Here is a 26,540-nt window from a genome sequence, read left to right on the forward strand (position 1 = left end):
CCAATTCCGACCAATGTCACCTCAATACCCCACACCAATGCCGGCGAGCTGATGTTCGCATCTGTTCAGCCGCAATAGTTCGTGGGTCATGAGGCCGCCCATTTAATGTCGAAAATACTTCAGGCCGCCGCCTCTAAAAGACGGCCCAGCCCCCCTCCGACCGTGCTGATATCCTGGACTCGCACTACATCTTACACGAAATTGCACCATACAGTTCCTGCGCTCGGCAGCTGTTGCTGTTACACTACTCAAAGTTTTCCCGACTGTGCCGCACGCGAGTTTACTGCTCATTAGCGTCATAGAAGATACATCTCAACCGCATCTTCAACGCGACCCAACACTCCAGCTGGACGAGCCATGGCTGAAGTTCTTGGCGTTATCTCTGGTCTCTATACAGCAGGACAGGCTCTACACACCTTTGCCCTTGAAATCAGACAATGGAGACGACTTTCCGAACGACTCTTCGACATCAAAGAAGGGCTTGACTTTGCGAAACTATCTCTAGACAGCTGGCAACAAAAATACGACATCCAAGTGCATCGACCCCATGTTCACACCAGGATCTTGTTTGGAAAAGAAGGGCACGAAAGGATCACAGCCACAATCGGTACTGTGAATGTGATCACCGGAAGTATCAAGAGCGACATCAAACGAGTCAGAGGCCTTGCCCTTAACTTCGAGTCTAGGAGAGGATATTATGGAGAAACTCAGCACTTGAGTAACGAGGATCGGGTCAAGGAGTGTCTTTGGAGAATTCGCCACAACACCACATGGTCGCGCAGATTCGAGTTGAGCGTCCTTGGAAAAGCGAATGATCTAGAAGAGCGTCTCAGGCGATTATATCAAAAGCTTACCATGCTCGAACGTTTTACCGACTTTTACCTCGAGCGAGAGCACGCAGAGATCTTCTCGGAAGTCAAGCGGCTCCCTGGACGGCGAGTGATAATCAAGGTCGGAGACGGAAGGACGGATACGATACAGAGCAGGGTTCTGGACGCCGTTCGCGCCCAAAAAGATGCTGAGCGATTACATCGATGCAGCGACTCCAGCCGGGACAATCGACTACATCTCGGGTTATCCATCCCTCGCATTCATAAGCGCGACTTCGCGTTCTTGCTCAACATGGACGGGGCAAGCCATGAGATCATCGTCCATCCTGTGACCCTTAAGACTATCTACGAACCAGCTTTGGTGCCGAAGAATTTCGCTACTGCTGTGTCAAGTCTCATGAACAGGACGCAGGATGACTGCTACATGATACCTCCTTTGTCAACATCAGCAGGCTTCACGGTCAAGAATCCACCAACAAACCTTCTCTCTGACTTGCAGTACAAGGAAGCCCTATCGGGTGTGATTCGCGATCAGAACGTCTACCTCGGCTCACAAACGCTATACTCTCAAGACCAAAATGCGATAGCGACTGGCATCGCCCAAGGCTGTTTTCGATTGATAGGAAGCCAATGGTTGTCATTCCTCGACTGCTCGAATGTACGTTGGCGGAGAACGAAGGATGGGAAGTGGGCTAGCATGCTGACCGCAGCGCCTGGCTCCTCGATGACAACACGTACCCTGAACCAATGCTACCAAATGAATCGCCAAAGGAGAGATGGTCGCAATCTCTCCAAACACATCCAAATCTTTCGCATCGGACTCGTCCTCGCCGAGATAGCACTCAAATCACCATTCTCGTACATCGATTTCGACACGGCGACCCATAAGACACGCTTGTACATCAACGATGGCGAGGAGGTCAGTGCTCACGATGTCGCATCGCAGGTCGAGTTGAGGAGTAACATGTTATTGGGAAACATGGTGTTTTTCTGCCTCAATGTACTGCAAGATAATGATGTTATGGCGGAGAAGAGCATCGAAAGTAGCTATTATCAGGATGTACTCGGGCCGGCAGAAGAGCTGGAAAGGTTCTTCGGGGCTGACAGGCGAAGAGGTGGCTTGAGTCCAGGCTCGAGCCCAATGGGGAGTGGAGCGAACACGCCAAGATCAGCTGGGAGTTCATATGTGTATTGATGTTGCGCTTGCTTTTGCATCTTGCTTTTCCCTTGAGACCTCCGCTCCATGATGTTATCCGCTGTACTTTCTGCGTCACCACATACGATTTTAATGTAAAAAAAATCTTGAATAACATCAAAGTCTCAATGAGGAGTAGATTCCAATGAATGCGCTGAGTACTGAGCACCAACACTAGTGGGATTCAGCTGCCAAGTAGCGCGGACTTCAAGATACGGCACTGGTCAGCCGTGGCGCTGTAGTTAACACCGAAGGACACGAAATACGAGTGATGACCGAGCAGTGTTCCGAACGAAGGAGCTGTTAAGAGGTGATGCTGTAGCATCCTGCTAAGCAATTAGTGAGACGATCCGAGGCAGGTGTGCCAGGCTAAAGCACCGCGTTGAATTTGTACCAGACGCCTTCGCTATGCACTAGTAAACAGGGAGTGTGCAGGGAATGTTTTCCGCAAACTCTTCTTCTCAGACGGCGAAGCTCTGCTCGTCCTTCCTGGGTCCCAGCCCCCTCTTCACACCATCCTTCAAGCTCTCCCAGTTCACACCATCTATCCTGCGTCCACGTGTGCCCATATCAGACGCGACATCACTCAATTTGCCTGTGGCAATCCTGCGCATCATAACCAGATCTTGTGCGCTCTGGAAGGTCCTGCCTCTGCCTTCAGTCAGGAACTTCTCGATGAACTCCTCTTCGTCTTCACTGAACGGCAAGCCCGCTAGCTCAAACGCCTTAGCGTCTCGTGTGTACATCTCGTGTTCGGGGTCCTGAGACCACGGTTGGTGATCTAGCGTCTGCTCGATAAGGATCTCTAATAGTGGTCTCTGCTCGTACTCCGGCCTGCTGTGGATCCACTGGTACATCTCCGTGACATTACGACCTGCAAGGTATTTGGCGAACTCGTCCCTGGTCTTCTGATCCTCCAGCGGCGGCCGTACGCAGTTGTAGTATGCTAGCGCCAGTATATCATCTTTCGGATCCCTTGCCATGCCCATGCTGCTCACTTTATCCTGCCCTGTCAAGAGGGTGTACATGATCTCGTCGGGGAAGGTAGGTATTATGCCCGGGTATGTAAGGTGTCCGACGGCGGTCGCGAATTGGAGGTGGTCGAGGAACCAGAGTCCTTCAACGAATGTCCAGAATCGCTTCTCGAGGTGTACGTCTTTCGCGAACGATTCAGCTAGCTCTGTCGCTTCGTGGTGTTGCGCCGATAAATCTTTGAGTAGGTAGAACACAAGACAGTGCTTATTGTGTAGTGTGGTGTTGGAGGAGATTATGCGCTGATGGAGCTCTTGAAGCTGTTGTGAGCTTTTGGGCGGGTACATCTTGCTGCCTATTTCTAATTAGCATTTGGAGAGGCCCAATGTGCGCGACTTGCCCTTGATGTTTAGGAGTGTCAGCAGCCGTTCGAAGAAGGTGCGCCCACCGAGCGCAGTCCGGTATGATTGAATCTCTTGAACAAGGCCATCGTTGTAGTGAAGATTGCGATATACCGCGTCAAAGTCCTCAATATCAAGCATGTTTAGGGTGGAGCGTGTTTTGCTGGGGTGAAGGTAGTCGGGGTCTGTTGCGCGCGAGGTTCTCGATGGACCATTGGGGTCGCGCACGTCGATGTTTCCAGCCGCCGCGCGGTCACGTGGGCTCTTCGGACACTTGGCGCCAAGCCTATCACGATGGCAGGAGCGAGGCCACACAGCAGCCAGACGTTCTTGAAGCTCGCAAGTTTGATATTCAATATGTCTGTGACTTCTAAGAACCATAAAGCTTAGCGAGAGTCGTAGGTTATCATTGATTGGTTAACGCGTCCAACAGTTCGTTCTGCTGGTTGGCACTACGTCCAGCAGACTGCATGATAATAGCTCTCCAGTATGCGTGCCTAGTCATGCTATACAGAGCGATATTTCGTTGCACAGGGCGTGAGCTTGAATCTTATGTCAGCATCTAGGTGTCGTCCCCGAGCATGTCAGACTGCATGCATGACCTGATCAAACAGACGTAAATCGCATGAAGACATCGAGGGAGGTATTGGAAGGTCTTCATATAAGCCATCGGCGATGATACTGATGAAGGTTATAAGTCTCAAGTCACTGCCACGCGTCAGTACATGCCATACACATCATGCCATGGCTGTCGTCCTCTCCCGGTCGATACATCGTATGACCCGAGTTGCAGCATGCATGGTAATGATTCCTCCTCGGCAATAACAAACAGCGATGTCGGTTCTACGCTTTCCGAAAGTCCGGATGTACAGTGTGTAAAGATATGTCAGACACTTGGCGTTCAGTATCAGATGATGAAGAATCGCTGTCGAAGAAGGTATAGTTGCGAGGTCCAAGCGAATGGGTGCCCGCTGGCCCCACACCTTGCGCATGTTCGCGATTTGCAGCTCATAGGATCGGTGACGAATTTGCATCAAGTGCGCTTATTGAGTACCTCAAGCGCTAGGCAGAAACTTGGAGGTCTGAGTCAAAGCCGGGGTCGCAGAGCCCAGCGCTGCCTTCAACGTTGACACTTCTTGATTGTAATGTTGCGTCAGAATGGAAGTGAAGCGATCTTGAACAAGCGGATAAATACTCCGAAACGAGTTTTGCGGCTCTAGAACCTTATCTAGTTGCGAAACAATCCTGAACCTTCGGGTTGAGGCACCATGGCATGATGTCTTCTCGTCAAGTTTCTGTCACATTGAGCCACAGGTGTGTCAGCCCGGGACTGGCCGGATGCCAGCAAAACACATGGAAATCGGAGCTTGATCATCTTGCGGTCTGCGCGTGGGATTATATCCGCCTCTAGCGTGCATTGCCAAGAGAAAACAAAGCTTGAGTGGATTAGAGACATGGCGCAGGTGACTGTGGTTGATGTAAGCACCAATGATGTCTTTCGCGAGTGTGTAGCTCGGACAAAGCCTGGAGATAGCGGTGGTTGAATTTTTGCAAGATCGCGAAGGAAAACTGGGATCTGACAGGCGCGCGGTCTTAGCTTCCGGCGTGCCCTAGGACAGGGTGGTGAAGATCGCATGTGAATCTTCGATTCGAGCGCAAGTCGAGTGTGGGAGGCCGAGACGGATGGTCGTTGTCACCGGAATCCGATGCAGGCGCTTGTATATCCGCCTTGTCGCAGGCATGGCGTGACACACTCCCTGAGTCTGCGACGAAGTCAAAGGCGATGAGGCTGTTTCAATGTCAGGCCAAAGTCGCCGTAGGTTCCAATGTCATGATGAGATAGATGCAGCCACAACCTTAAGACTAACATGGCGAACTTTGCCGGGTGGATTGCTCGCAAAATCCCATTAGCGGTGGCTGACGGAGTGGCCCTCTGTCCGTGCTTGCCCGGACCCACGCCGCGCCTGACAATCACATCCGACGTCACAGCCAACGAAGAATGCCATGCGATCGGATGGGTTTCGCAGCTGACAAACTCTTGTCGCAATGACTTGCTCAAACTTCTTGTTCCGAAACTTCCGGAAACAATATAGATGCGAGCTAGGCCCATGGCGCTGGCGGCCACATGCATTGAAACATTTCTTCCTGTTACATCTGCTGTCTCCCTTGAATCCCTCATCTTCTTGTTGCTTTGACAGCGCATCCTGAAGTACTGTAGCCATTCATACGACTGGTCTGCGTCTTGCTATTTCAGTTGTCTGAGCTTTGCGCAATACATTTCACCTGAACAACTCTAATCCTTCTCTGAACACAACATACATGCCGGATCGCAGGAGTTTGACGATAGCCACCGCGGCGCTGCTAATTGGGCTCTTACCGTTGGCAGCTGCGCATGGCGATAGCAAGAAAATGGACATGAGCGCACATGATATGCCGAAGGCGCAACCGCAAGACAATGGCTTTGAAGGTTATTGGAGTTTATCGGAGCATGCTTCGCTTATGTACTGGCACATAGGGCTTGAGATCCTGGCCTGGATTGTCATCTTGCCAATCGCAGTCATGTTTAGCATCGCTCGCTCAAGATATACTCTCCCCTCGCAAATGATCTTCCTCGCCACCAATGCGTTCGCGCTCGTACTCGGCCTCGTATACGACCACAAGACACCGGAGATGTACGCAGGAAATGCACACAGCAAGATGGGATGGGCCATCACCTGGATCGCTTCGGCATGGGTGTTCATGGCTCTGATCCAGGCCTACGCTGGTAGGTCAGAGTCTCACTCGAAAGCGGACGAATTTGCGGAGCCAATGACGACCGCCAATATGCTCAGATATGAGCGCGTACACGACGAAGAGGCTGTCGCGCCGTCGCGATGGTCAGGGGATTCGGGGCAGGGCACAGAGCGGAACTCGGCTTCTCTGTATGATCCCTCTCAGTCCCCCAGCGTGGAGTCTGAGAACCAGCAATTCGCTCCCCCTCTTCGAAGATCCACACATGACGACGACTCTTTCGGTAACGACGACGACAGCGACGACGAGAAGCGCGGCTTCCTTCGCAACACCTCGGTGGACAATTTCTTCTCTCGCAGCGTGGCGCGCTTCGCAGTTGGTCGGACACTCAAGGCAATTCGCTTTCTCCACGTTGCCATCGAGCGCACAATCTTGGTACAGGGTTTCACAGCGATTGTAAGTGGCGCCATCGTCTACGGCGGCATCGGAAGGGGAGGTGCAATTTTCAACGTCCTGGCGCACACAGTAAAAGGAGGGATCTTCTTTCTATACGGCTTCCTTACCTTGGGTCGATGGATGGGTGCATTTGCAGATTTCGGATGGGCCTGGAACGTGAAGCCACCGAAGGAAGTCGTCGGTCGTCGGAGAGCGGCACTACCGTCGGCAGAGTTTACCGAATCCTTCGTCATCTGGCTATACGGCTGCACAAACGTCTTCCTCGAACACCTGGCTGCGTGGGGCGATGCATGGACTGCACAAGATCTGGAACATGTTTCGATTTCGGTGATGTTCTTTGGTGGTGGTTTGGTGAGTAAAGGTCGCTCCTTCCTTTTCTGTTTAATATCGCTGACATTCTTCCTAGTTGGGAATGTGCATCGAATCGACCAAGGTACGCGACCTTCTTAACAGCGGAGTCGTTGCCTCTCAAGCAAGCTCGCTACAAAACGAGTCCTGGAAGCAGCCTAGCCAATATCGCTTTTCGATGAACCCACTCCCGGCCCTAATCATTATGTTACTCGGCAAGATGATGAGCTCTCATCATCAGAGCTCAATGGTCTCGACTATGATCCATACCCAATGGGGCAGCATGTTCATGGCCTTTGCTCTTGCCCGCGGTCTTACCTATATCACCCTATACATCTCACCACCGACTTCGTTCCTGCCATCCCGGCCGCCTACGGAAATCATCACCGCATTTTGTCTGATATCGGGTGGTATTACCTTCATGGTCAGCAACAAGGACACGGTCGCAGCTCTGGAATCATACGACCTCGACGCTATGTTCATCTTCACGGTTGTCATGGGACTTACCGCGCTGCTCATGGCTTGGACGACTGTAGTAATCGCTATCAAGGGATGGGCTCTACGCAAGGAGAGCAGCAGCCAGTACGCAAAGGGTCTTGCTGGAGTATTGGCGTAGACGACATCTTTACGAGATACCCTCGATCGATCGACCGGTCACGATTTTCTTATCTAGGAAGTGGAACTTCCACTTGATACCCTACATTTCCTCTTCACGACTTTGACGCTTTTTTTTTGGTTTAATGGGTTGGTCGCAGTATACCCCTTTCTTAAGGAAGACGACAGCCTGGATAGCTGCACCTAATGCCTGTTTTGTTATAGACCGGTGGTAATGAAGGTCATCTTGGATGAATGAGCTTCTTGGGACGAAGGGATCATGGTAGTAATAGACGAATGGCGACTCTGGAAGTTAATACTAGGTTACACCACAGTTAGCAATGTAGCCATGCAACCCCTACACGATGTGGGATAATAGAACATTCATAGAACGAGCTTCCTCATTGCCATGCAAATTGTACTCATCGAGACATCACCATAGATTTGTCTGACGTTCTCAACGTGCTCCGCGACCCCGTCCAGCGACACCTCTTGCTATGCCTGTACCACCCCTGGTTCCTCTAGGCGCACCGCCGCGTGTAGGTATACCACCCCGTCCGCCTGCTCGTGGTATTCCCCCTCTTCCTCTAGGTACGCCACTTGTTCTCGTAGCCGGTGCTGGCGTTTGTGGGTTCTGGAATTTGGAGTGGATTTTACTACTCGGCGGGTTGTCGACGAATGAAGTGTCGGTCGTTAAGAACGTGGCTTCCATATCTTCTGGGCCTTGAGAGCGATTCAGGTTTGCGGCACCCTGATCAGGTTGGTTCTGTGGGCGCTTGAAGGATTCTGGAACAGGAGCCTAGTGACGAGTCAGTACCATCCCGCGTTCTCTCTCCTCTGTATCTTCTCTTCAGTCTCCCATCACTCACCTCCGGGAAGTCTACGCAAAAAGCATTCATGTTCATTCCATACAGAAACCCCGCAAAACTCTCTGAGAAACGTGCCAGGCTCTCGTGCATAAGTTGCAATTGCAAGAAGTTTTGCTCAAGGTCTGCCATGGCGTCGCTCAACTCTGCGAATCCATCCTGTAAGCCTTCAAGCGCGTTGCCAGATGCCGAAGCAGCGCGACCGCGTTGGGATGAGTCGCGTAATGAGGAGCGGGAAGACGGGCGGAGGGGCGTGGTCGGACGTGAGCGTGGTGATTTGCTGCGTGTGCGCCGGTACGAGGGCGTTGTTGTGGGTGTTGTAGACGCCATGTTGCACGGTGGTAGATGTATCTCCTTGTAAATCTGGTAGCACAGTCGCGCAATTGCAGTCTGGTACTGTGACGCCTCTGAGATCTTGAAACGCGGTCCTAGTTCGGGAGCTTGATACGAAGTAAACAGTACCCCACACGCAGGGCAATCGCGCTAAGACCAATTGGTCGATGATGCCATTGTTCTTGCTTCCAAATGTACGCCTCTCTGTATGTCTCCGGATACTTTGTGTTCAGCAAACTATCACAAGACGCACTTGCCCGCAGCTGGCTCTAAGGCGTCCCGCTGCTGCATTCTGTACGTAGATCGCGGCTACATATTCGTCCGACGTATCCGGAAAGCTCTGCCGACGTCACACTAAGCAGACGCGAGCAGTTGCCATAACGAGGCTCAGCTCAGCGACCTGACACTTTTCCATGTTGCCTCGCGCACAGCCCCTACGACGACTTTTGCACTCCTCTACACCCAAGCGTCCACTATCCGTGTATAACCCAAAGTATCGCGGCGCCCCACCTGCCCCCTATAGCTCTACGAATCCGGTCACACGCGCAAACCTACTACATCACAGTCGGCGAAGCACGGCACCGGCACCTCACAAGACAAGCGGACTCAACCTGTGGACTGTAGGAATAGTCGCTGGCATTGCAATTGGCGGCGTGCTACTTGTCCCTTTCGTACAGAGCTCTTCAGAGCCCAAGACAGCCAGGAAATCCACCCCGACTCATTTCAACACCGCAGACCTCACAGACTCGTACCTCGTCATGGCACCGAACACCCCCGCCGGGCGACCGGGAACGCTCACACCCGAAGAGGACAAGAAGCTGCGTGAGCTATGGGGGATCGTTATGAAGGTTTTCGGCGTGGAAGCGGGGTCGGAAGCTGCAAGCACGGTCGATGAGGTCGCATCACCGACCACAAGTGAGGCGGCAGCGGACGGCAAGAAGGACAAGAAGAAGAGCCGATTGAACGTGTTCAAGAGGAATAAGGGCGAGAAGGGCGCAGACGACAAGGCGTCGACTGCTTCGACAGGCTCGACCCCGTCAGACATTAGCAGGCTGTCAATATCCGCCGATGACGACAAGTTCGGTCAGACCGCAGAGTTCAAGGCAGCGATCGCCAACATTCCACCAGAGGAGCTGCGAAGGACCTTCTGGATGATGGTCAAACACGACCACCCCGATGCTCTCCTTCTCCGATTCCTCCGCGCACGGAAATGGGACGTGGAAAAGGCGCTAGTCATGATGATCTCTACCATGCAGTGGAGGTTGAACGAGATGCATGTCGACGACGACATCATGAAGAATGGAGAGCTCGCCGCTGCGCAAACTACCAGCGACGATGCTAAGACAAAGAAGAACGCGGAGGACTTCCTGACACAGCTGCGCATGGGCAAGAGCTATCTACACGGATTGGACATTGAAGGAAGGCCGATGTGTTTTGTTCGCGCGAGGTTACACAAAGCCGGCGAGCAGACGGAGGAAAGTCTGGAAAGATTCACCGTCTACACTATTGAGACCGCACGCATGCTGTTGAGGCCTCCGATTGACACAGCCGTAAGTCTATTCTCTTCTCCGGATTGTGTGCAATGATTAACCGAATACAGACTATCGTCTTCGATATGACGGACTTCTCTATGGCCAACATGGACTACACGCCGGTAAAGTTCATGATCAAGTGCTTTGAGGCCAACTACCCCGAATCGCTTGGCACCGTTCTCGTCTACCGAGCGCCCTGGGTCTTCAACGCCGTGTGGAGTATCGTCAAAGGCTGGCTGGACCCCGTCGTCGCCGGCAAGGTGCACTTTGCAAAGACGATCGACGATCTCAGCAACTACATTCCAAAGTCGCAGATTCCAACTGAACTAGGTGGAGAGGAGAAGTGGGAGTACAAGTTCCCAGAGCCCGTGCCTGGTGAGAACGACAAGATGGCCGAAGAGAAGCCAAAGCAGGAGCTGCAAAGCGAGAGGCAACAGATCGTCGACAACTACGAGACCTCCGTGCTGGAGTGGGTACACGCCGGTGATGGTGCGCCAGCGGACGAGAAGAGGAAAGAAAGGGATAGCATTGCCGAACAACTGAGGCAGAACTACTGGAAGCTGGACCCATATGTTCGAGCTCGCTCACTGTACGACCGTATGGGCGTCCTCCAGAGCGAAGGCAAACTAGACTTCTACGGCCAAACCCCAGCGCCCGCCGCAGCCGCAGCGCCAAAAGCAACAGAAACCAGCGCCGACGATCTCGACTAGGACTCGAAAGCCCAGCTACTCCGGCGGTACAGCACCTTCAACACCTTGGCCGACGCTTCGAAACAACCATAATCCCTTTCCCCTTCGTGGCATCCACTATGTTGGTTTGGTAAACGGCCGGTTTAGCACACCATCACTCTAATGTGTAGTCTTGAAAACAAACTCTCTGTATACTCCACAACCCATCCCCTTTGATAGCCTTCGTCTCGTAAAGTTGCAGTTAACCCCTACCTAATAATATCTCTCATTCGCCTCTTACCAACCAACTACTAAAATCCCCACACCACCTGCTTTTGCCTTCCCCCTTCTTCCTTTACCGCCTCACTACGTTTCAATCCTCTCCGGTGAAATGCGCGCCCCATACTACGGGGCTTCCCTGCGTGAGCACTGTTCATTCGATGCGGCCCAAACTTCCGATCGCGGGTCGATGCACTAGCACGATTGACGTCATGTTCCTGCATCGGAACAAATGTGACGCTTGCTTCTTTCTGCTTGCCCTTGGGACTCTCGGTATGTGCTTTTCCTCCTTTTTCCGGCTCGGCTCCTGGGCCTAAGCTAGAGGGTTAGTTAGGCGGTTGCAGGTTCCGTGGTGCTGCTAGCACGGTTGTGATGGGCCAGGCTTTATCGCAACGTCGCGGTGTTTTTGGCTGGGTGCGCTGCACAGCTGTGGGTGGCTCCGGGGGAAAAGAGCTCAGGCTCGTTCCTGATAGGTGCCGTGGAGATCTTCGTAGATCTACATCTTAGAACTGGGAATGTTATGGTGTTGATGTTTTGTTTGGCATGGAAACGTTACTGTTGGTGTTTAAGATTGGATGCGCACTTGTGAAGTTGGTGTCGTGACATACGGCGCTCAAATTCGATAGTTTGAACTTTGGTGTGGTCCTGAGGCGTGACAACTGAACACAAAAAACGGCATGAGTAAGCGTGCGCGTGAAGGTGAGACCTGATCCTATGCATAATATTCGTACTGTAGATTTACATGCTATACAAACGCTCTATGAGGTGACTTTAAGATCTCTGCCTTCTCTCGTCCGATGGCTCTCGTGGTTGGCCACCTCGTCCAGTTTGGTGGCCATATCATTGGCATCCTCTAAGCCCGTGTCTATCGGTCCCGCTGCTTCGTCGACTTGCTCCAGCGGGACATTCGTACCCATCCGTCCTACAGATCTGCGTTCGGGTTTCACGCTTTCTGCGCTCTTGGCATCCACATCTGTGCTGGCTAATGTCAAGCCTTGAGCTGGGCGGTAGGTGATGCGGCCTTCAGCGGCGGCCGCAAGCCGTTGCTTTTGGCCGGTTTCTCCGGCACGACCTAGGACGCCAGCGATGACTTGTATGCAGCGTAGACTGTGATGTGTTAGCCTGAAACAGTAGCCGCTGGTGGGAGACGTCTTACCTGTCGTCGTTGGCAGGGATGGGGTAGGTGACCCAGGTGGGGTCCGCGTTGGTGTCAATGACACCGATGGTGGGAATGTTGTTCAGCGCACACTCGTGCAGCAGAACGTAGTTCTCAAGGGGATTCATGCAGACGACCAGGTCGGGCCGGAGGACGGATCGGTCGAAGAGCTGCTCTTCGAAGCCGGGGACCTCCTCGTCGAACTCATTCACGACCTTGGTCTTGCACCTGCCGAGAATTTGCTGGCCGTTGGTGATGCTTCCTGGGATCCAGCGCTCGAACAGGTGGTATCCTTTGGCTAGCTCGGCAGCGCGTGCCACTGCCCTATCCTGCCCGTCGCGTGTGCCCACGAACAAGATCATGCCTCCCCGCCGCGCAACTTCCTGCACGACCTTGGCGGACCGCCGCAAGTGGGCTGCAGTGACTTCGAGCGAGATGATGTGGACGCCTTGCCGTATGCCGTGGATGTAGCGTGCGTTTGCGGGGTTCCAGAGGGAAGTGACATGGCCTTGGTGGGCCTCGGAGGCGAGGAGCAGTTCGAGGGTCACGTCGGCGGGCGATGGGGGGTGGTTCAGGAGGGAGTGCGGTTGGTAGTGCGGCTCGATCTGGGTTCCCAGATGTCCCATCTGCTTGGCTACGGATCGTCAGCAGGGTGGAGTCAGGATGGGGCGGCGGTCGTACACTGCTGCTTGTACATGTAGTACTGCTCAGCGACATCGTCGGAGGCGGACTCGGAGGTGCCATGGGTCTCGGGGTCGACGGAGGGGATGGGCTGCTGGAGGTGAGTGTTGAGCTGGGCCTCTATCGACTGGATCTGCTTGAGACTGTTGTCTGTAGCGGCCTCGAGCGACTCGGTCTCGGTGGAGAGAAATCGCTGCAGCGGGCGGAGCGGCTGGCGGGAGTGTCGTGCGAGCGCCCGGGGGGCTATCGATGGTGTTAGTATGTGCAGTCATGTCCAATTGACGTCTCCTACCACTGCGCGCTGCGATGCTCCTCAGTATCATTTTGCCGTCGCGTGCAGTCGGCGCTGTCGCTCCAAAAACTCTCGAGCCGGGGCATGCCAAGCCCCCGCCAAGCTAGCCCAATTGGGCCACCCTGCAGGCCAGCCCATCCTCCAGTGTCAGACCGATAACCAGCCTCAGGCGATTGCCGTCATTGTCAGATCATGTGTGCCAGTCAGGACCGCAGCGAGGGGGGCTGCGTGCATCGGTCCCACCGGTAGGGCAGAGCATGGCAAAGTGCAAAATACCATAGCTGGTCCCTGCTTGCAGAGTCGCTCGCCTCTTGCTTATCCCATGCCGCTCCGCCTGTGCTCAGAGTGCTTGTGCCCGGGCTGCCCCCAATAATTGCTCGCGTGAAGCCACTGACATGCTTCCGTCATCTTCTGCAGCTATCCCGCACGCGGCCTTTTGGCTTGGCACCTAGCGCATTCCACTGACGCTACACATGCTCGCTCTTCGCATCCCAACCTCACCCGCCCAATCTGCCCCAGACGACTCCCCGTCCTGCTGCACTGCACCTGCGGTCGAGGAGCCCCCCATCTGTCGCCGCCCCCGGATGTCGCTTGTCAGACGCTGCACGCCCCGCCGCCGCCGCGACTCCAACATCACCCGCGAGACAAGCGATAGCGCACCACCGCCGTGCCCTCGGGCGCCGCCCACACCCGTGGATGCCTACAACCCCGTGCCGGACGACACTGCCTGCTCCTGCCGCTCTTGAGCCCGTAGCGCCCTAGCCGCCACCATGAATGGCTACCCATATCCCACCCGGCCCTTCAACCCGGCCGCCAATGGGAACATGATGATGAATATGAATGGGGACGGCATGAACGGCTTCAACATGGTCGAGGGCCAGTCGCTGGACTCCATCGTCGCGCAGAACGACAAGGACAACCGCCGCCGGAGTATGCCCGTTTACGCTAGAGGGCCCCAACAACAGCAGCAGCAACAACAAATGAATCTGGGCAGCCCCGACACGCGCCGGCTGAGCATGATGAATTTTGGTGACCCCAATGGCGGAGACATGGACGATTTCCAATTCGACATGTCAACCGCTGCCATGGACAACATGATGCGCAACAACACCGCTTTTCCGCGCACCACGGCCGACATCCAGAATGACCAAATGCCGGCTGCCGACCTCAACATCAACACACAGTTCCAAGGCCAGGCCTCTCCCTTTCCGACCATGGGCGGTCCTGGCTCTGCCTACGCCTCGCCCATGCACCAGAAGAACTCCCTCGACCTGGACATGGGATCGTATCAGAACGGCATGAACATGCCCTTGGACATGGACGATTCGATGGCCATGACACCCATGGACATGAACATGTTCCCAGGCAGCCAATTCAACACACCCATGCTGGACTCGCCCATCCAGCAGGACTTTGTAGGACCAGTGCCCGCTGCTCCCCAAGGAGACAATACTCCGTCAGGGCAGACCCAAGACCAGTTCAAACGTCCGTCCCTAAACAATACACCAGAAGTCAAGTCTGGCAGATCCAGCTTCCTCAGTCGGTCGACCAGCCAGGACCAGTCCAGCATGCGGTCCCACTCCCGGCCCCAAAGTGAACACCATTCTTCCAACAGTGTTCCAACGCGCATGACCCTGGCCTCACTGCAGAACCAACAACCCGTCGCACAGGACCCTGCTCAAGATCTGTCTAAAGAGGTCATGAAGAAGCAACTCGCAGACTTCAAGATTCCGTGGCAGGCGCCCACCGGCGGGTTCCCGTCAACCAAAGCGAACAACCCGCACATGAAGACGCAGTTCAAGAATGCGTACTCGTCGACCGGATTTGACATGCTCGGAGTGCTGGTACGTATCGACACAGTGTACTGAGATTGACATACTGACATGCCAATAGATGCGCGTAGCTACTCGACCTGAACCCCAGATCGACATCGGCTCCGTTGATCTTTCGTGCGCTTTCGTCGTTTGCGATGCCGAGCTGGACGACATTCCCATTGTTTACTGCTCTGAGAACTTCGAACGACTGACCGGCTACACGAGACATATGATCCTCGGGCGGAATTGCCGTTTCTTACAAGCACCTGACGGCAAGGTGGAATCGGGTATCAAACGCAACTACGTTGACGATGATTCGGTATACTATCTCAAGAACATGATCGAGAGTCGTGCCGAGGCGCAGATCAGCTTGATCAATTACCGAAGAGGCGGCCAGCCATTCATGAACCTGCTCACTATGATCCCTATCGCTTGGGAGCCTGGTGGCAAGATGAAATTCTTCGTTGGTTTCCAGGTCGATCTAGTCGAGCAGCCTGGAGCCATGACGAACAAGAACTCAGGTGGGCTCCCGCATCTAACACAACACCTCGTGTGTGAGCTGATCATGTTATAGACGGTTCGTACCGAGTCAACTACCAACGCGGAATGTCGATACCCAGTTACGTTTTCAGCGACCACCACAAGCCACAAGCAGCCGAGCAAGGTCAGACCATCTCCAAGGATGAGGTGTCTAACGTGCTCGCTGCATACAGCGGTAGCGGTGACTCAGAGATGACCAGACGTATCTGGGACAAGGTCCTGCTTGAGAACAGCGACGACGTCGTCCATGTCTTGTCGCTGAAGGGACTCTTCTTATACCTGTCACCGGCCAGCAACAGGATACTAGAGTACGACCCAAGTGAGCTTGTTGGGACTGCCCTGTCTTCTGTCTGCCATCCTAGCGACATCGTCCCGGTTACACGAGAGTTAAAGGAAACCACAAACGGCGCATCGGTCAATGTCGTGTTTAGGATACGGCGAAAGAAGAGCGGCTACATGTGGTTCGAAGGTCACGGTTCCCTTCACACGGAGCAAGGCAAGGGCCGGAAATGCATCATCCTTGTGGGTCGCGAGCGCCCAGTCTATACTCTCAGCAAGGCTATCGTACGCGAATCCGGAGGCGTTGGTGACAACGAACTTTGGACCAAAATGTCTACGTCAGGCATGTTCTTGTACGTCTCGTCCAACGTACGTCAGTTACTCGACAAGCAACCCGAGGAGCTTGTGGGCACAAGCATACAATCTCTTATGCGCCAAGAGTCTAAGATCCAGTTCGGCCGTATCCTGGAGCTTGCCAGAGGTGGCAGGAAAGGTGAAGTCAAGCACGAAATGATCAACAAACGTGGCCAGGTCCTCCAGGCTTTCACAACCATCTACCCCGGAGATGCAATCGAGGGCCAGAAACCCACCTTTGTCGTTGGTCAAACGCGACTTCTCAAGTATTCGCGAAATAGCAATGCTGGCCGCCCATCGATGTACACGAACACCAAGCATGAACGCGACTCTCATAACTCTGTACACACGCAGATGTCAGGAGCAGCATCGCCCGCCGCAGGATCTCTGACCGGCCACACCGGGTCAAATACGCCAAACACATCAAACACAAATCCTCTTTTCATCACTACCGAGGAATCGCCTGCGACGTTTGCTGGCCACAACGGTCTACAGCTTGGACACCAGGATCAAAGTCTTGCTTCAGACGATAACGTGTTCGACGAACTGAAGACGACACGAAGCACAAGCTGGCAATACGAGCTCCGACAAATGGAAAAGCGAAACCGATACCTGGCCGAAGAGGTCCAGAGCTTATTGGCAGCCAAAAAGAAGAGGAAGCGCAGAAAGGGCGCAGGCCAGATGCAGAAGGACTGTGCGAATTGCCATACAAGAACAACACCCGAGTGGCGGCGAGGTCCATCGGGCAACCGCGACTTGTGCAACTCGTGCGGACTACGGTGGGCTAAACAGGTAAGTTAATCTTCTCACATCTAATCCACATAATCAAACTAACAGGGACACTCACAGCAAGGACGAGTGTCACCTAGAACGTCGTCTGCGGCCAGTGACAAGAGCAAAAAGAGTGCTTCGCCACGCCACTTTCCTACAAGCCACTCAAGTCATCAGACTATCCTTCCTCATGCGAAGACGGAGAGCGGACAACAGTCTACTATCCCTTCGCCAATGGCCACTTCCACCAAACGTTCGCCGCAACAAGGTAGCATCAGCGAGTCGCATGCTGCAAAGGCGCCACGTATAGAAGTTGCTGCTTCACAGGGCTTCATTCCCCCACCGTCGATCGATGAAGTGACGGAGCCGGAATCATAAGCACGACGGATCTGAACGTCGTCTTCTTGCTTCTTCTTCGCTGTTTCTCTCTCCTGTTTCGTGTCATTCTCCGCTTTGGTCAAACGATACCCCATTACTTATATTCACTTTAACGAACTTCACATTCGCTTGCTCGAAGCGAGCTTCTCATGGGGGAGTTTTTAGACTCACATCCTTTTTCTTTCTATATCCGTTTGATGTTTTACGACTTGGGTCAACAACGTGGGGAAGGTTTGGCGTGTGGTCGAGCTATTCGACTGCGGGTTTTACAAATTGGAGGCTGAGAGATGAGGCGCAATATGCATGTACATGTCTTGGGCACACTTTATCAGGTGTCTTCTTATTCTGTTGTATATATCAACGACGTTTGGCAACGGTACGGGATGGCTTATCAGGATCGCGTGGGGCGCACGCGTACGGACGGTATCACTCATCAATCAATCAATCATATATGTCGCATCAGTTCAGATCATGTCAAAATGAATAGTGGAACGCGATTGCATGACCTGGCTGAAGCGTCATGGCGAACCCCAACGTTGCCCTTTACCCATTAATTCTTTCGCAACTCTCCCCCACCCGCACATCTTGTCGATTCGCTTGTTTGCTCGCTCGCCTACGATTCGAGTCGAAGCGAAGTGACGCGACGCGACCATCCATCCCCGCCGCAATTGTGGCGTCGAGTGGCCTCACTTGTCATACGTCAAGTCAGATCATAACATCAACCGCTAACTAGGATAACAAGGCCCTTTTGCCCATATCTAGTGCGTAATCCTAGCATGTTTGCACGGCTGTTTGTTTGTACGAGGCGCACCGCAACTGCGCGGCTTCCAAGGTTGGCAGCGAACACGAAGTACGATAAGACAACGGGCATCCCAAGTCCAACCTACGACGCTGACGTCGGCCTTGTCCTCGCTTGGAGTCTGACAACCTGCGACAGGCGCGTGGGACATTGACAAGGTCGGGGAGGGTGTGTTGGATGTAGCCCTAGAATGCGCGTGATGTGGCGCTAGAACGCTGCATGTGTTCCACGGAAGCAGGAAGAGGAACACAACCGAACAGGGGGTTTGGCAGGAAGGAAGCTGGGCAGCATGCAGGTTCCCGGACAGTTAGCCCCGGCATCACTGGGTTTAGTTCCAAGTCTCTTGGACACATGGCAGATTACGCTCCATGGATAGCATCTAGATTTGGGGGGCCTAGGGAAAACGCCATGCCGAGTAACTCGTTGGGTATTCTCTGAGCCTAACCTAGATCTTGTGAGGAGTCGTTGGGTTGGGTATTGCGAGAACGGTAGTTGGAGGTGGGAAAAACTTCGTGTGCCTCGGCATCGAGACCCGTGGCCATGAGCTCCAATGACGAAAGCTCAAAGTTCAACATGGCAAATAAACTTTGGTCCATCGCACGTTGTTACCCACATGGCTTGGGCTCTGGCAGACTGCCTCCCTCGTTCCCCCCTCCCCAAGCCCGCTCCAGCCTCCCAATCAAACAAGTGGGGCCGTCTTCCGGGCTTGATCCTTTGGATCCTTCGATCCCCTGCGGCCTGAGCGTTCTGGCAGCGCCTTATCTGGGCTCTGATGTCTGTGGGTTTTCCTTGGTGCGTGCCATGACATGTCGAAGCGGCGCGCGCGATGCAAGGGTACAAGGGTCTGTGGCCCTCTTTCGCACCGAAACTTTGCGCGCGCAGCAGAGCCGATGGGGGACATGGTCCCCGGATACTTGCACGCAAAAGAGGTAACGGGCTGGGCTTTTGGAGGCGATCTTCGTCCTTCATTTCTTTTTTTCACTTAGTCCTAGGCTGGGTTGAGCTTCATGCCTGATTCATTTCTAACGCTGTGCGGCTTTGGATAGTACTAGGGACCGTTCCGTTCTGCTGGGGGCACTGTTCGCTTCATTAATTTGTTGGTTGGCTTTCCGGTATTACACATACGAGAGGAACGCCTGCGTTGCGCTGCTCTGCCTTTTTGTACTTTTGCATTTCCTGGTTCTTCTTCGTTTGTCTGGACCGCTGCGACGATAACGCGAACTTGCGAAGCCTACGCGCGATATCTTTTCTTGTTTCTATTGTCGTGGGTTTACTTTTGGTCGGACCTCAGCCAAAGTCGTGACCTATTCCGACGACACATTCCGAACGCGAATTACAGGACCATACATATCTGCACGGGAACTTGGAAGGATTGCGTTTGCGTGGAACCACGGGACACGAGAAAAGGGAGTGCTTGGTTCGGAAGGACGGTTTGCGACAAGCGCACCCACGAGAGTTGACGACTCGAAACGGATCCGGTTACGACACGAATACCGCCTGAACGGGAGCGCATACACGTCACAAGAGTTACAATCGCAGACACAGAATCAAGCGCAAGAGAAGGACACAATGGACGAGAACAACAGAATCACGATTACAGTGTGCGGTGATGGTGGATGCGGAAAGAGTTCGATTACGCTGCGGCTTGTGAGAAGCCAATGGACATCTGAGTACGACCCAACAATAGGTACATCCCCCTGCGCGCGAATTCGTCGCAACTTGTAGCCTCACACGACTAACACCCCTCCAGAAGACTCATACTCCGTAACCCGAACCGTCGATGGCGTCCCCTACTACCTCATGCTCACGGACACGGCCGGCCAAGAAGAATACCGCGGTCTTTGGGCCGCCTCGAACCTGCAATCCGACGCCTTCCTCCTCGTCTACGACATAACATCTGCCAACTCGCTCGACGCGCTCGACTACTTCATGGAGATGATAGAAATGGAGACCGAGAACCGGTTAGACAATGGCAAGATACCGCCCATCAAGTGCGTGGTAGGCAACAAGTGCGATTTACAGGGCCAAAGACAGGTAGAAGCGAAGACGGGTCTCGAGTGGGCGAGGCGGAGAAAGTGCGGCTTCATGGAGACGAGTGCGAGAGAGATGGTCAACATTGAGGAGACTTTTGCGCGTAAGTCCTGCAGCGCAGATGACGGCAGAGACATGGCTAACAAGACGGACAGTGCTCGTACGTCGTGTAGTAGAAGCGCGGAGACTCACTGCCGGAGACGGCCCTGCGAACCGAACTGCCGCTCTTCCCCTTCAATCGCATCCGAACCGCGACCCGAACTCTTCGGCGGCGTATCTGGATAATGAGAAGGATGATGAGGACGAGCCCAAAAAGAGTTGGTGGAGGAGGCTGAAGTGCTGGTAGTTGCATTCCTATGTTGCTACGCATTGCACATAAGTCTCAGGCGTTTACCAATAGCCTGGGGACTTGTCGTTCATTCACGGGCTCGCTGAGATGTGGCATGGGACATGAAGCACGACCTGCTTGTTTTCTACACACTTTGCTTTCCCGTTTATTTCCTTGACTTGTATATATGCGTCGATGTTACGGGCGCAAAGCATTTGTATACGCATGGCATGGATATGTCGATTAGCGGGAATGGGGAAACCACGGGATATACCGGGCGGCTGTCTGATTCTTGTTCATTTTCTACAGCGTCTCACATCTTGCGACTGTATATTTCCTTGCATCACTGTCGATTTCATACTGTAAAGAGTTCACATCAAGTTTTGAATCAGAATACATACCTAGGTGTCAGCTGGCGCACACTGCAGATGAAATGAAACCTTTTCGTATGCTGCGATTTGCAGACTCTATCAGAAGGCTCTACATTCTGTATGAGTAATTGAGCGCAGCAGTAATCGCGATATGTACCTATAGGATGTGGTGCGAACGATGACCGCTTTGAGGCTAACCACCCCGTCGGCTATCCAAGGCATCGCTAGCGCGTCTGTGCACGAGCACGCCATTGGCCTGTAAAGCCCTTGGACAACTTCGAAAACCCTCGCAATAGCATCGAACTGTTAATACCAACAAAAAGCTACAGGGACATCCTGCACCTGTCGATACCCAGGCAAGGAGCGCAAACAGTGCGTTCAAGGCCGGTGACGTCGTAACTACCCCTCCAAAGGGTCCGTGTTGACGGAGATAAGAGAGCATCGAGCAAGAAGAGATATTGGCAACAGAGAAAGAGCAGGAGCAAGATGTCGAAACCTCACATTGAGGAAGAGCTTCCAGTTCAGGATGGTCTTTCTCGAACACTCAAAGACCTCTTCGCAGGTGCAGTGGGAGGAGTTGCGCAAGTCTTGATAGGACAGCCTTTTGGTAAAATCTCTACGAATTGCGTGTGAGACATACGCTGACTTCGCACTTCGACAGACATTGTCAAAGTGAGATTACAAACAACATCACAATACAATGGTGCCCTGGACGCAGCGACCAAGATCTACCAAAACGAAGGAGCCCTCGCCTTCTACAAAGGCACACTGACACCACTCATCGGAATCGGAGCTTGTGTATCAATCCAATTCGGTGGCTTCCACTATGCACGACGTGCCTTCGAAGCCAGTAATGAGGCCAAGACTGGAAAAGGTCAATTATCATACTCACAATACTATGCCGCAGGTGCATTCGCCGGTATCGCCAATACCGTTCTATCCAGCCCCATCGAGCACATCCGTATAAGACTGCAAACACAACCCCACGGTGCAAATCGTCTCTATGCCGGCCCGATCGACTGCGTGCGCAAACTCTCGGCACACCAAGGCGTACTTGGCGGTGTCTACCGTGGCACAGCTGTCACATTCATGCGCGAAGCACAAGCTTACGGCTGTTGGTTCACCGCCTTCGAGTACATGATGAACGCAGACGCTGCACGCAACGGAATTGACCGGAAGGAGATCTCTACCCTAAAGGTCGCGGCGTATGGTGGACTTGCGGGTGAAGTACTGTGGATCAGCAGTTATCCGTTCGATGGTGAGCAAATCCTTTTCCTGTACGAGTGCATGTGAGACATATACTGACCTCGTACCTCTATCTCTGCAGTCATCAAGAGCAAGATGCAAAGTGACGCGTTTGGCAAGGATCAGAAGTACAAAAGTATGAGGGATTGCTTCGCGAAGACGTACAAGGGAGAGGGCTTGGGTGGCTTTTGGAGGGGTATTGGACCGACTTTGCTCAGGGCTATGCCAGTCTCGGCAGGCACATTTGCTACGGTCGAGGTCACGATGCGATTGATCAGCTAAGAAGCGCTCTTGGTTTCACGAACATCCCCAGATATTGCGGTGGTGGAGTCTATACGATAAGCCCAGATCCATAATTGATGGAAGACGCCGTTCAGATCTTTAGCCAATGTTTCAGGTGTGCATACGGAGAGTTTGCGATACGTACCATTGGGAGATCGGCCTATCTGTATGCGCGTGCGAAACTATCGACTTCGTAGTGTTCCTGTCTTTGGCTAGTACGCGTCGATAACAACACCGCCATTGCGTCTGAGCTTGGCTCGGTCTTGGTCCACAGATTGTTGCGGTGCGACCCCTTGAGAAACCACAAGGTTGCCGCAGCACTCAGCCAGCCTCTGAATGCATTTCACATACTGAGCTTACTCAGCCTCTGTCTGTAACGCGTTCCATCGTCATGCTGACTACATACAAAATAGATACCCATGTAGTCTGGATGCTGCATCCTCTCGGATGCAATTTCGCTCCTTCTTGTGCATTACGTCGGGTACCGACGCACCCTTGTCCAAAGGCAGCCGTGCCGCATCCCCCCAAGATTCATGCCACAGCCTGCAAGCCACATACTTTGAGCACAAACTCGAAGGAACCACTCATGAAATTGCACAACCAACTTGAGAAGGTACGGTCGGGGCCGACGGGCGTTGTTCCGCTATTGTGCCGCAGTCCCGCTGCGAACATGTGGATTGGTCCGTAGAACTAACGGGCAGCACCAAACTCTACTTCTTCTCACCCCAAGACCTGTAACATGCGATGGGAAGTTCCTTGTACGAGAGATAGAGTTTACAGCGAGTTCCAGGAACCTGGCTATGGCCTCGTGGAATTTGCCGAAGAGCTACCGGGTATGCAAGAACGACTCTTATGCGGCGCGGTTTGCATCCATCGCTCGTCACACGTCGCGTCACGTAAGGAGATTGCCGCTTTTAGCTAGGGAAGCAACGCATTCGTAGTCACGGCGAAAATCACCGTTATATCAGTGCATATGTTATGATATGATGTCGCTCAATGTCCTTTTCGATCGTTTCGCTCGAATCGCTGCTTCCTACTCTGCACCGCACCTTCGCTAGACCTTCCAACACCGTGGGCGCGAGAGACGCGCCTGCATCCCACGATACGCGGCGACGACCGCGTCGAACGAACGCGCAAAATGCTCTTCAGCACAACACTAAAGAAGTGGAAGTCCAGCCTCAACCCTACAAAACCATCTTCACAGCCAATCCGACCCCCAAAACAAACTCAATCGGACGAGAACCTAGTTTCGATGCAACTACCAAAACCGCGATATAATTCTTCGACCCATTCGAACTCCGAAGCTGCGCTTCATCGACCGACGAGTCAGATCGTGTGCCATTCGCCGTTGGACAAGAGGAATAGGGCCGGGAAGAAGAAGGGGAGGAAGAGTAAAGAGGACCAGGTTGCGAAAGAGGGTGATGGTAATGGATTGAGACATAAGACTTCTACACGGGTGTTGTTCTCGTCGACGCAGTTTGACAAGGTTGATGTCAAGAAGCCTGCTTGACGAGAGAATGGGGATATGTTTTACGATGCAGATAGAGGATACTGCGGAAGAGTTGCAGTCTGTGGGGAAGGAAGTAAATGAAGTTAACGCAAGCGAAGACAGCAAAGAAGGAAAGACAAACTGGATGAGGTACACATTATGATCTTGATCATCTTAACGTTGCCGTCTTGATCGATCATCTCATTTTAATCTCGATAATTTCTATTTGAAGTTCGTCAGGAAGCGAAAAGGTGTAAAGACTCGGTATTCGTCGACTGGATGAGGTACTAAGGCGCTGGCACCATTCCTCTTTCAAGCAGTCACCACTCACATCTGAGCTTCGGCCCCGCATACATCGAGCTGAAGCGGTTTCTATATCCCTTGTTTTCATACCCTCAATGAACGCTAGTGGAGGCGAGTTCTCAGATTTGGCTAATTCATTAAATTTAAAATCATTGGGATCTACAGTCGCCCTACTTGTACATATGTAGGAACACCATCCCTTTCAATTATCTGCAGATCTTACTCCGTCAATAGATCAGAGACCGATAACAACCCTTGGGTATTCATCCTCTGATTCTAGACTGAAGTCCGGTGTAGTGGGATGGCGCTTGTCTGCCTCCAGGGTGCAATCGTAACATCCGAGAGAAACCCGTCCATCGATACCCATGACTTGACCCGCAAGAAACACCGCCCATGCCTGGTCGCCCTCGGTGGGTAAATACGTATGATACTGGTTGGTACCATCCATGGGACGTTTGTGCCTCTTGGACATCCAGGTAGAAGCTTTGATGATCAAAGCTTTAGCTCGTGAAGCATGCCCAGGGCAGGGAGACTCCGCTTTGCTAAGGCTTTGAACCACCACTACCATGATGTCATAGATTCCGGAAACACCTATCGACTCTCCATGAACTCTCCCAACAAGCGCGATCTGTCTTTGCATTGGGGCATAGTCTGGTCTTGCTCTCTCGAAGTTGATGTAAAGTGGAACGTCCGGAGGCTGTTGGCGTGGCTCGCTTACGAAACTAGACTGACTGGGTACTATAGACTGGTCATTTCCCTCGCCTGTGCCTGTGGCATAACTTGCCCAATCGTCAGACTGTGTAGTCTCGACACTACCGTCTACGATATGCGCAGGCAAGTTTGCGAATACTAGGTTCTCGCATCTGAAGCCAATGGCACTTGGATCAACCTTCATGTTGAACATCAGGTTTGGTAAGACAGTGTAGCCATTCCCCTGATACCCGATAACATACCCATCCCATGCGTTGTCCGAAGGTCCAAAGTTCAATGGCAAGCTCGCATGACATATCGCAAGCAATCTCAGCACTGCACCAGATGGAAAACCCCGTTCCAGTTCTTTGAACAACCCGGAGAGAAGCTGTAGAGCAGTGTGGTCCGTATAGTTGCAAGGTCGATACAGATCTATGCGTGTCGCATGTGCCCACATATTATAGTTCTCCCCCCCCCCAAGTATCTCTGCAATCGCAAGGACAATGCAGATCACGATGATCTTCCAGTGCCGCACTGACTCTGGTTCCGACCGTTCGCAGTCTGTTGCCATGTCGAAGTCGCGCATTTCTTTCATCACTGCATCGGAAGCAAGTTCATCGAAGCAATCAGCGACATTCTCAGCGATTTTGGAAGTGAAGAATCGACAGGCCAGGCCCACGCACAGACTGTTCTTGGTTTTGGAACTCTTCTGCCAACGAGGCATCGCAACCAAGGCTGGTACAATGCCATCTTCATCACGTCGTTGAACGGTCCAGGTGAAAGTAAGCCTGCTCCGCATCTTGGCCCGTATACCGTTGAAGTCGGTTTGAATCTTCTCTGGGCTTAATTCCGCTGGGCCTCCAGATGCAAGGAACAGCATAGAGCCAGCAGTTTCGTTGCGATAATGGTGAACGTGCTGAACGTCGCCCTCGGATGTTGGGCAGTCTTCGTCTTCGAATGCAAGAGTATCCGTGACGTGATGTCCACTTGTGACAAGCGTCAATCCGTCGTAAGCGCCGGGTGGGCGATCATTACTCGAGATGCGGATTGGCCCTATCAGCCAGCCAACGCTCTTCAAGCATGCAGCAACGCGAACTACGTCCGCGCTTCTTGTAAGATAGTGGGTTCTGCGTTTTTGTACGACCCATCTCAGCAAGCCCCCGATGTATTGATCATCTGTGCTGAGAGTTCGGGATTCCGTAGGTGTGAATGTTGGAAGTCGAGTCTCTTTGATGGCTTCTTCGAAACGAGTTGGTAGAGAGCGAAAGACTCCTTCTTGGACGATATGATGAGCGTTGTCGGTAAGCTCACTGAAAAGCAGGTCCTTCACACCTGGATCCACACCTTCTTCGAGAAGAGTAGGTGCTATGCATTTCATGAACATACGGACACCAAACTCAGGTCCAAAAAGGTGCGACAGCGCGCATATGGTGTATCCCACTAGTTGAGTCCTTGGATCTCCTCCGAAGCAGGCTTCGGGGTCTGCATCATTTAGGAGTCGAATGCCGTTGGTTGTGAGAATGTGACAGGTGG

At 53.0% G+C, this 26,540-nt stretch overlaps 9 protein-coding genes across 9 annotated transcripts; 6 read left to right on the forward strand and 3 right to left on the reverse strand.

The window, feature by feature from the left end:
- Nucleotides 1–357: 357 nt before the first annotated feature.
- J4E86_002984 (uncharacterized protein) lies at nucleotides 358–2,025 on the forward strand (the record flags this gene model as incomplete). The annotated part of the gene is made up of 1 exon (XM_051443540.1): nucleotides 358–2,025. One exon carries the CDS (start codon nucleotides 358–360, stop codon nucleotides 2,023–2,025), a length of 1,668 nt encoding a protein of 555 aa, XP_051305035.1.
- A 461-nt stretch (nucleotides 2,026–2,486) lies between these two features.
- Nucleotides 2,487–3,539, reverse strand: J4E86_002985 (uncharacterized protein; the record flags this gene model as incomplete). The annotated part of the gene is made up of 2 exons (XM_051443541.1): nucleotides 2,487–3,352; nucleotides 3,398–3,539. 2 exons carry the CDS (start codon nucleotides 3,537–3,539, stop codon nucleotides 2,487–2,489), a joined length of 1,008 nt encoding a protein of 335 aa, XP_051305036.1.
- Nucleotides 3,540–5,957: 2,418 nt separating this feature from the next.
- J4E86_002986 (uncharacterized protein) lies at nucleotides 5,958–7,548 on the forward strand (the record flags this gene model as incomplete). Its single annotated transcript, XM_051443542.1, has 2 exons — nucleotides 5,958–6,935; nucleotides 6,991–7,548. The coding sequence occupies 2 exons, from the start codon at nucleotides 5,958–5,960 to the stop codon at nucleotides 7,546–7,548; spliced, it is 1,536 nt and encodes a 511-aa protein (XP_051305037.1).
- Nucleotides 7,549–7,983: 435 nt separating this feature from the next.
- J4E86_002987 (uncharacterized protein) lies at nucleotides 7,984–8,722 on the reverse strand (the record flags this gene model as incomplete). Its single annotated transcript, XM_051443543.1, has 2 exons — nucleotides 7,984–8,325; nucleotides 8,396–8,722. 2 exons carry the CDS (start codon nucleotides 8,720–8,722, stop codon nucleotides 7,984–7,986), a joined length of 669 nt encoding a protein of 222 aa, XP_051305038.1.
- Nucleotides 8,723–9,483: 761 nt separating this feature from the next.
- J4E86_002988 (uncharacterized protein) lies at nucleotides 9,484–10,967 on the forward strand (the record flags this gene model as incomplete). The annotated part of the gene is made up of 2 exons (XM_051443544.1): nucleotides 9,484–10,275; nucleotides 10,326–10,967. The coding sequence occupies 2 exons, from the start codon at nucleotides 9,484–9,486 to the stop codon at nucleotides 10,965–10,967; spliced, it is 1,434 nt and encodes a 477-aa protein (XP_051305039.1).
- A 995-nt stretch (nucleotides 10,968–11,962) lies between these two features.
- On the reverse strand, nucleotides 11,963–13,364 carry J4E86_002989 (uncharacterized protein; the record flags this gene model as incomplete). The annotated part of the gene is made up of 4 exons (XM_051443545.1): nucleotides 11,963–12,311; nucleotides 12,361–12,994; nucleotides 13,042–13,284; nucleotides 13,334–13,364. 4 exons carry the CDS (start codon nucleotides 13,362–13,364, stop codon nucleotides 11,963–11,965), a joined length of 1,257 nt encoding a protein of 418 aa, XP_051305040.1.
- Nucleotides 13,365–14,103: 739 nt separating this feature from the next.
- Nucleotides 14,104–17,469, forward strand: J4E86_002990 (uncharacterized protein; the record flags this gene model as incomplete). Its single annotated transcript, XM_051443546.1, has 4 exons — nucleotides 14,104–15,177; nucleotides 15,227–15,668; nucleotides 15,722–17,112; nucleotides 17,170–17,469. 4 exons carry the CDS (start codon nucleotides 14,104–14,106, stop codon nucleotides 17,467–17,469), a joined length of 3,207 nt encoding a protein of 1,068 aa, XP_051305041.1.
- A 2,368-nt stretch (nucleotides 17,470–19,837) lies between these two features.
- Nucleotides 19,838–20,645, forward strand: J4E86_002991 (uncharacterized protein; the record flags this gene model as incomplete). Its single annotated transcript, XM_051443547.1, has 3 exons — nucleotides 19,838–19,955; nucleotides 20,019–20,402; nucleotides 20,455–20,645. 3 exons carry the CDS (start codon nucleotides 19,838–19,840, stop codon nucleotides 20,643–20,645), a joined length of 693 nt encoding a protein of 230 aa, XP_051305042.1.
- Nucleotides 20,646–21,484: 839 nt separating this feature from the next.
- Nucleotides 21,485–22,525, forward strand: J4E86_002992 (uncharacterized protein; the record flags this gene model as incomplete). The annotated part of the gene is made up of 3 exons (XM_051443548.1): nucleotides 21,485–21,605; nucleotides 21,660–22,256; nucleotides 22,326–22,525. The coding sequence occupies 3 exons, from the start codon at nucleotides 21,485–21,487 to the stop codon at nucleotides 22,523–22,525; spliced, it is 918 nt and encodes a 305-aa protein (XP_051305043.1).
- Between the last annotated feature and the right edge of the window lie 4,015 nt (nucleotides 22,526–26,540).

Source organism: Alternaria arbusti, assembly GCF_024043155.1.
Source record: "Alternaria arbusti strain BMP 1465 chromosome Unknown scaffold_3, whole genome shotgun sequence".
NCBI lineage: Eukaryota > Fungi > Ascomycota > Dothideomycetes > Pleosporales > Pleosporaceae > Alternaria > Alternaria arbusti.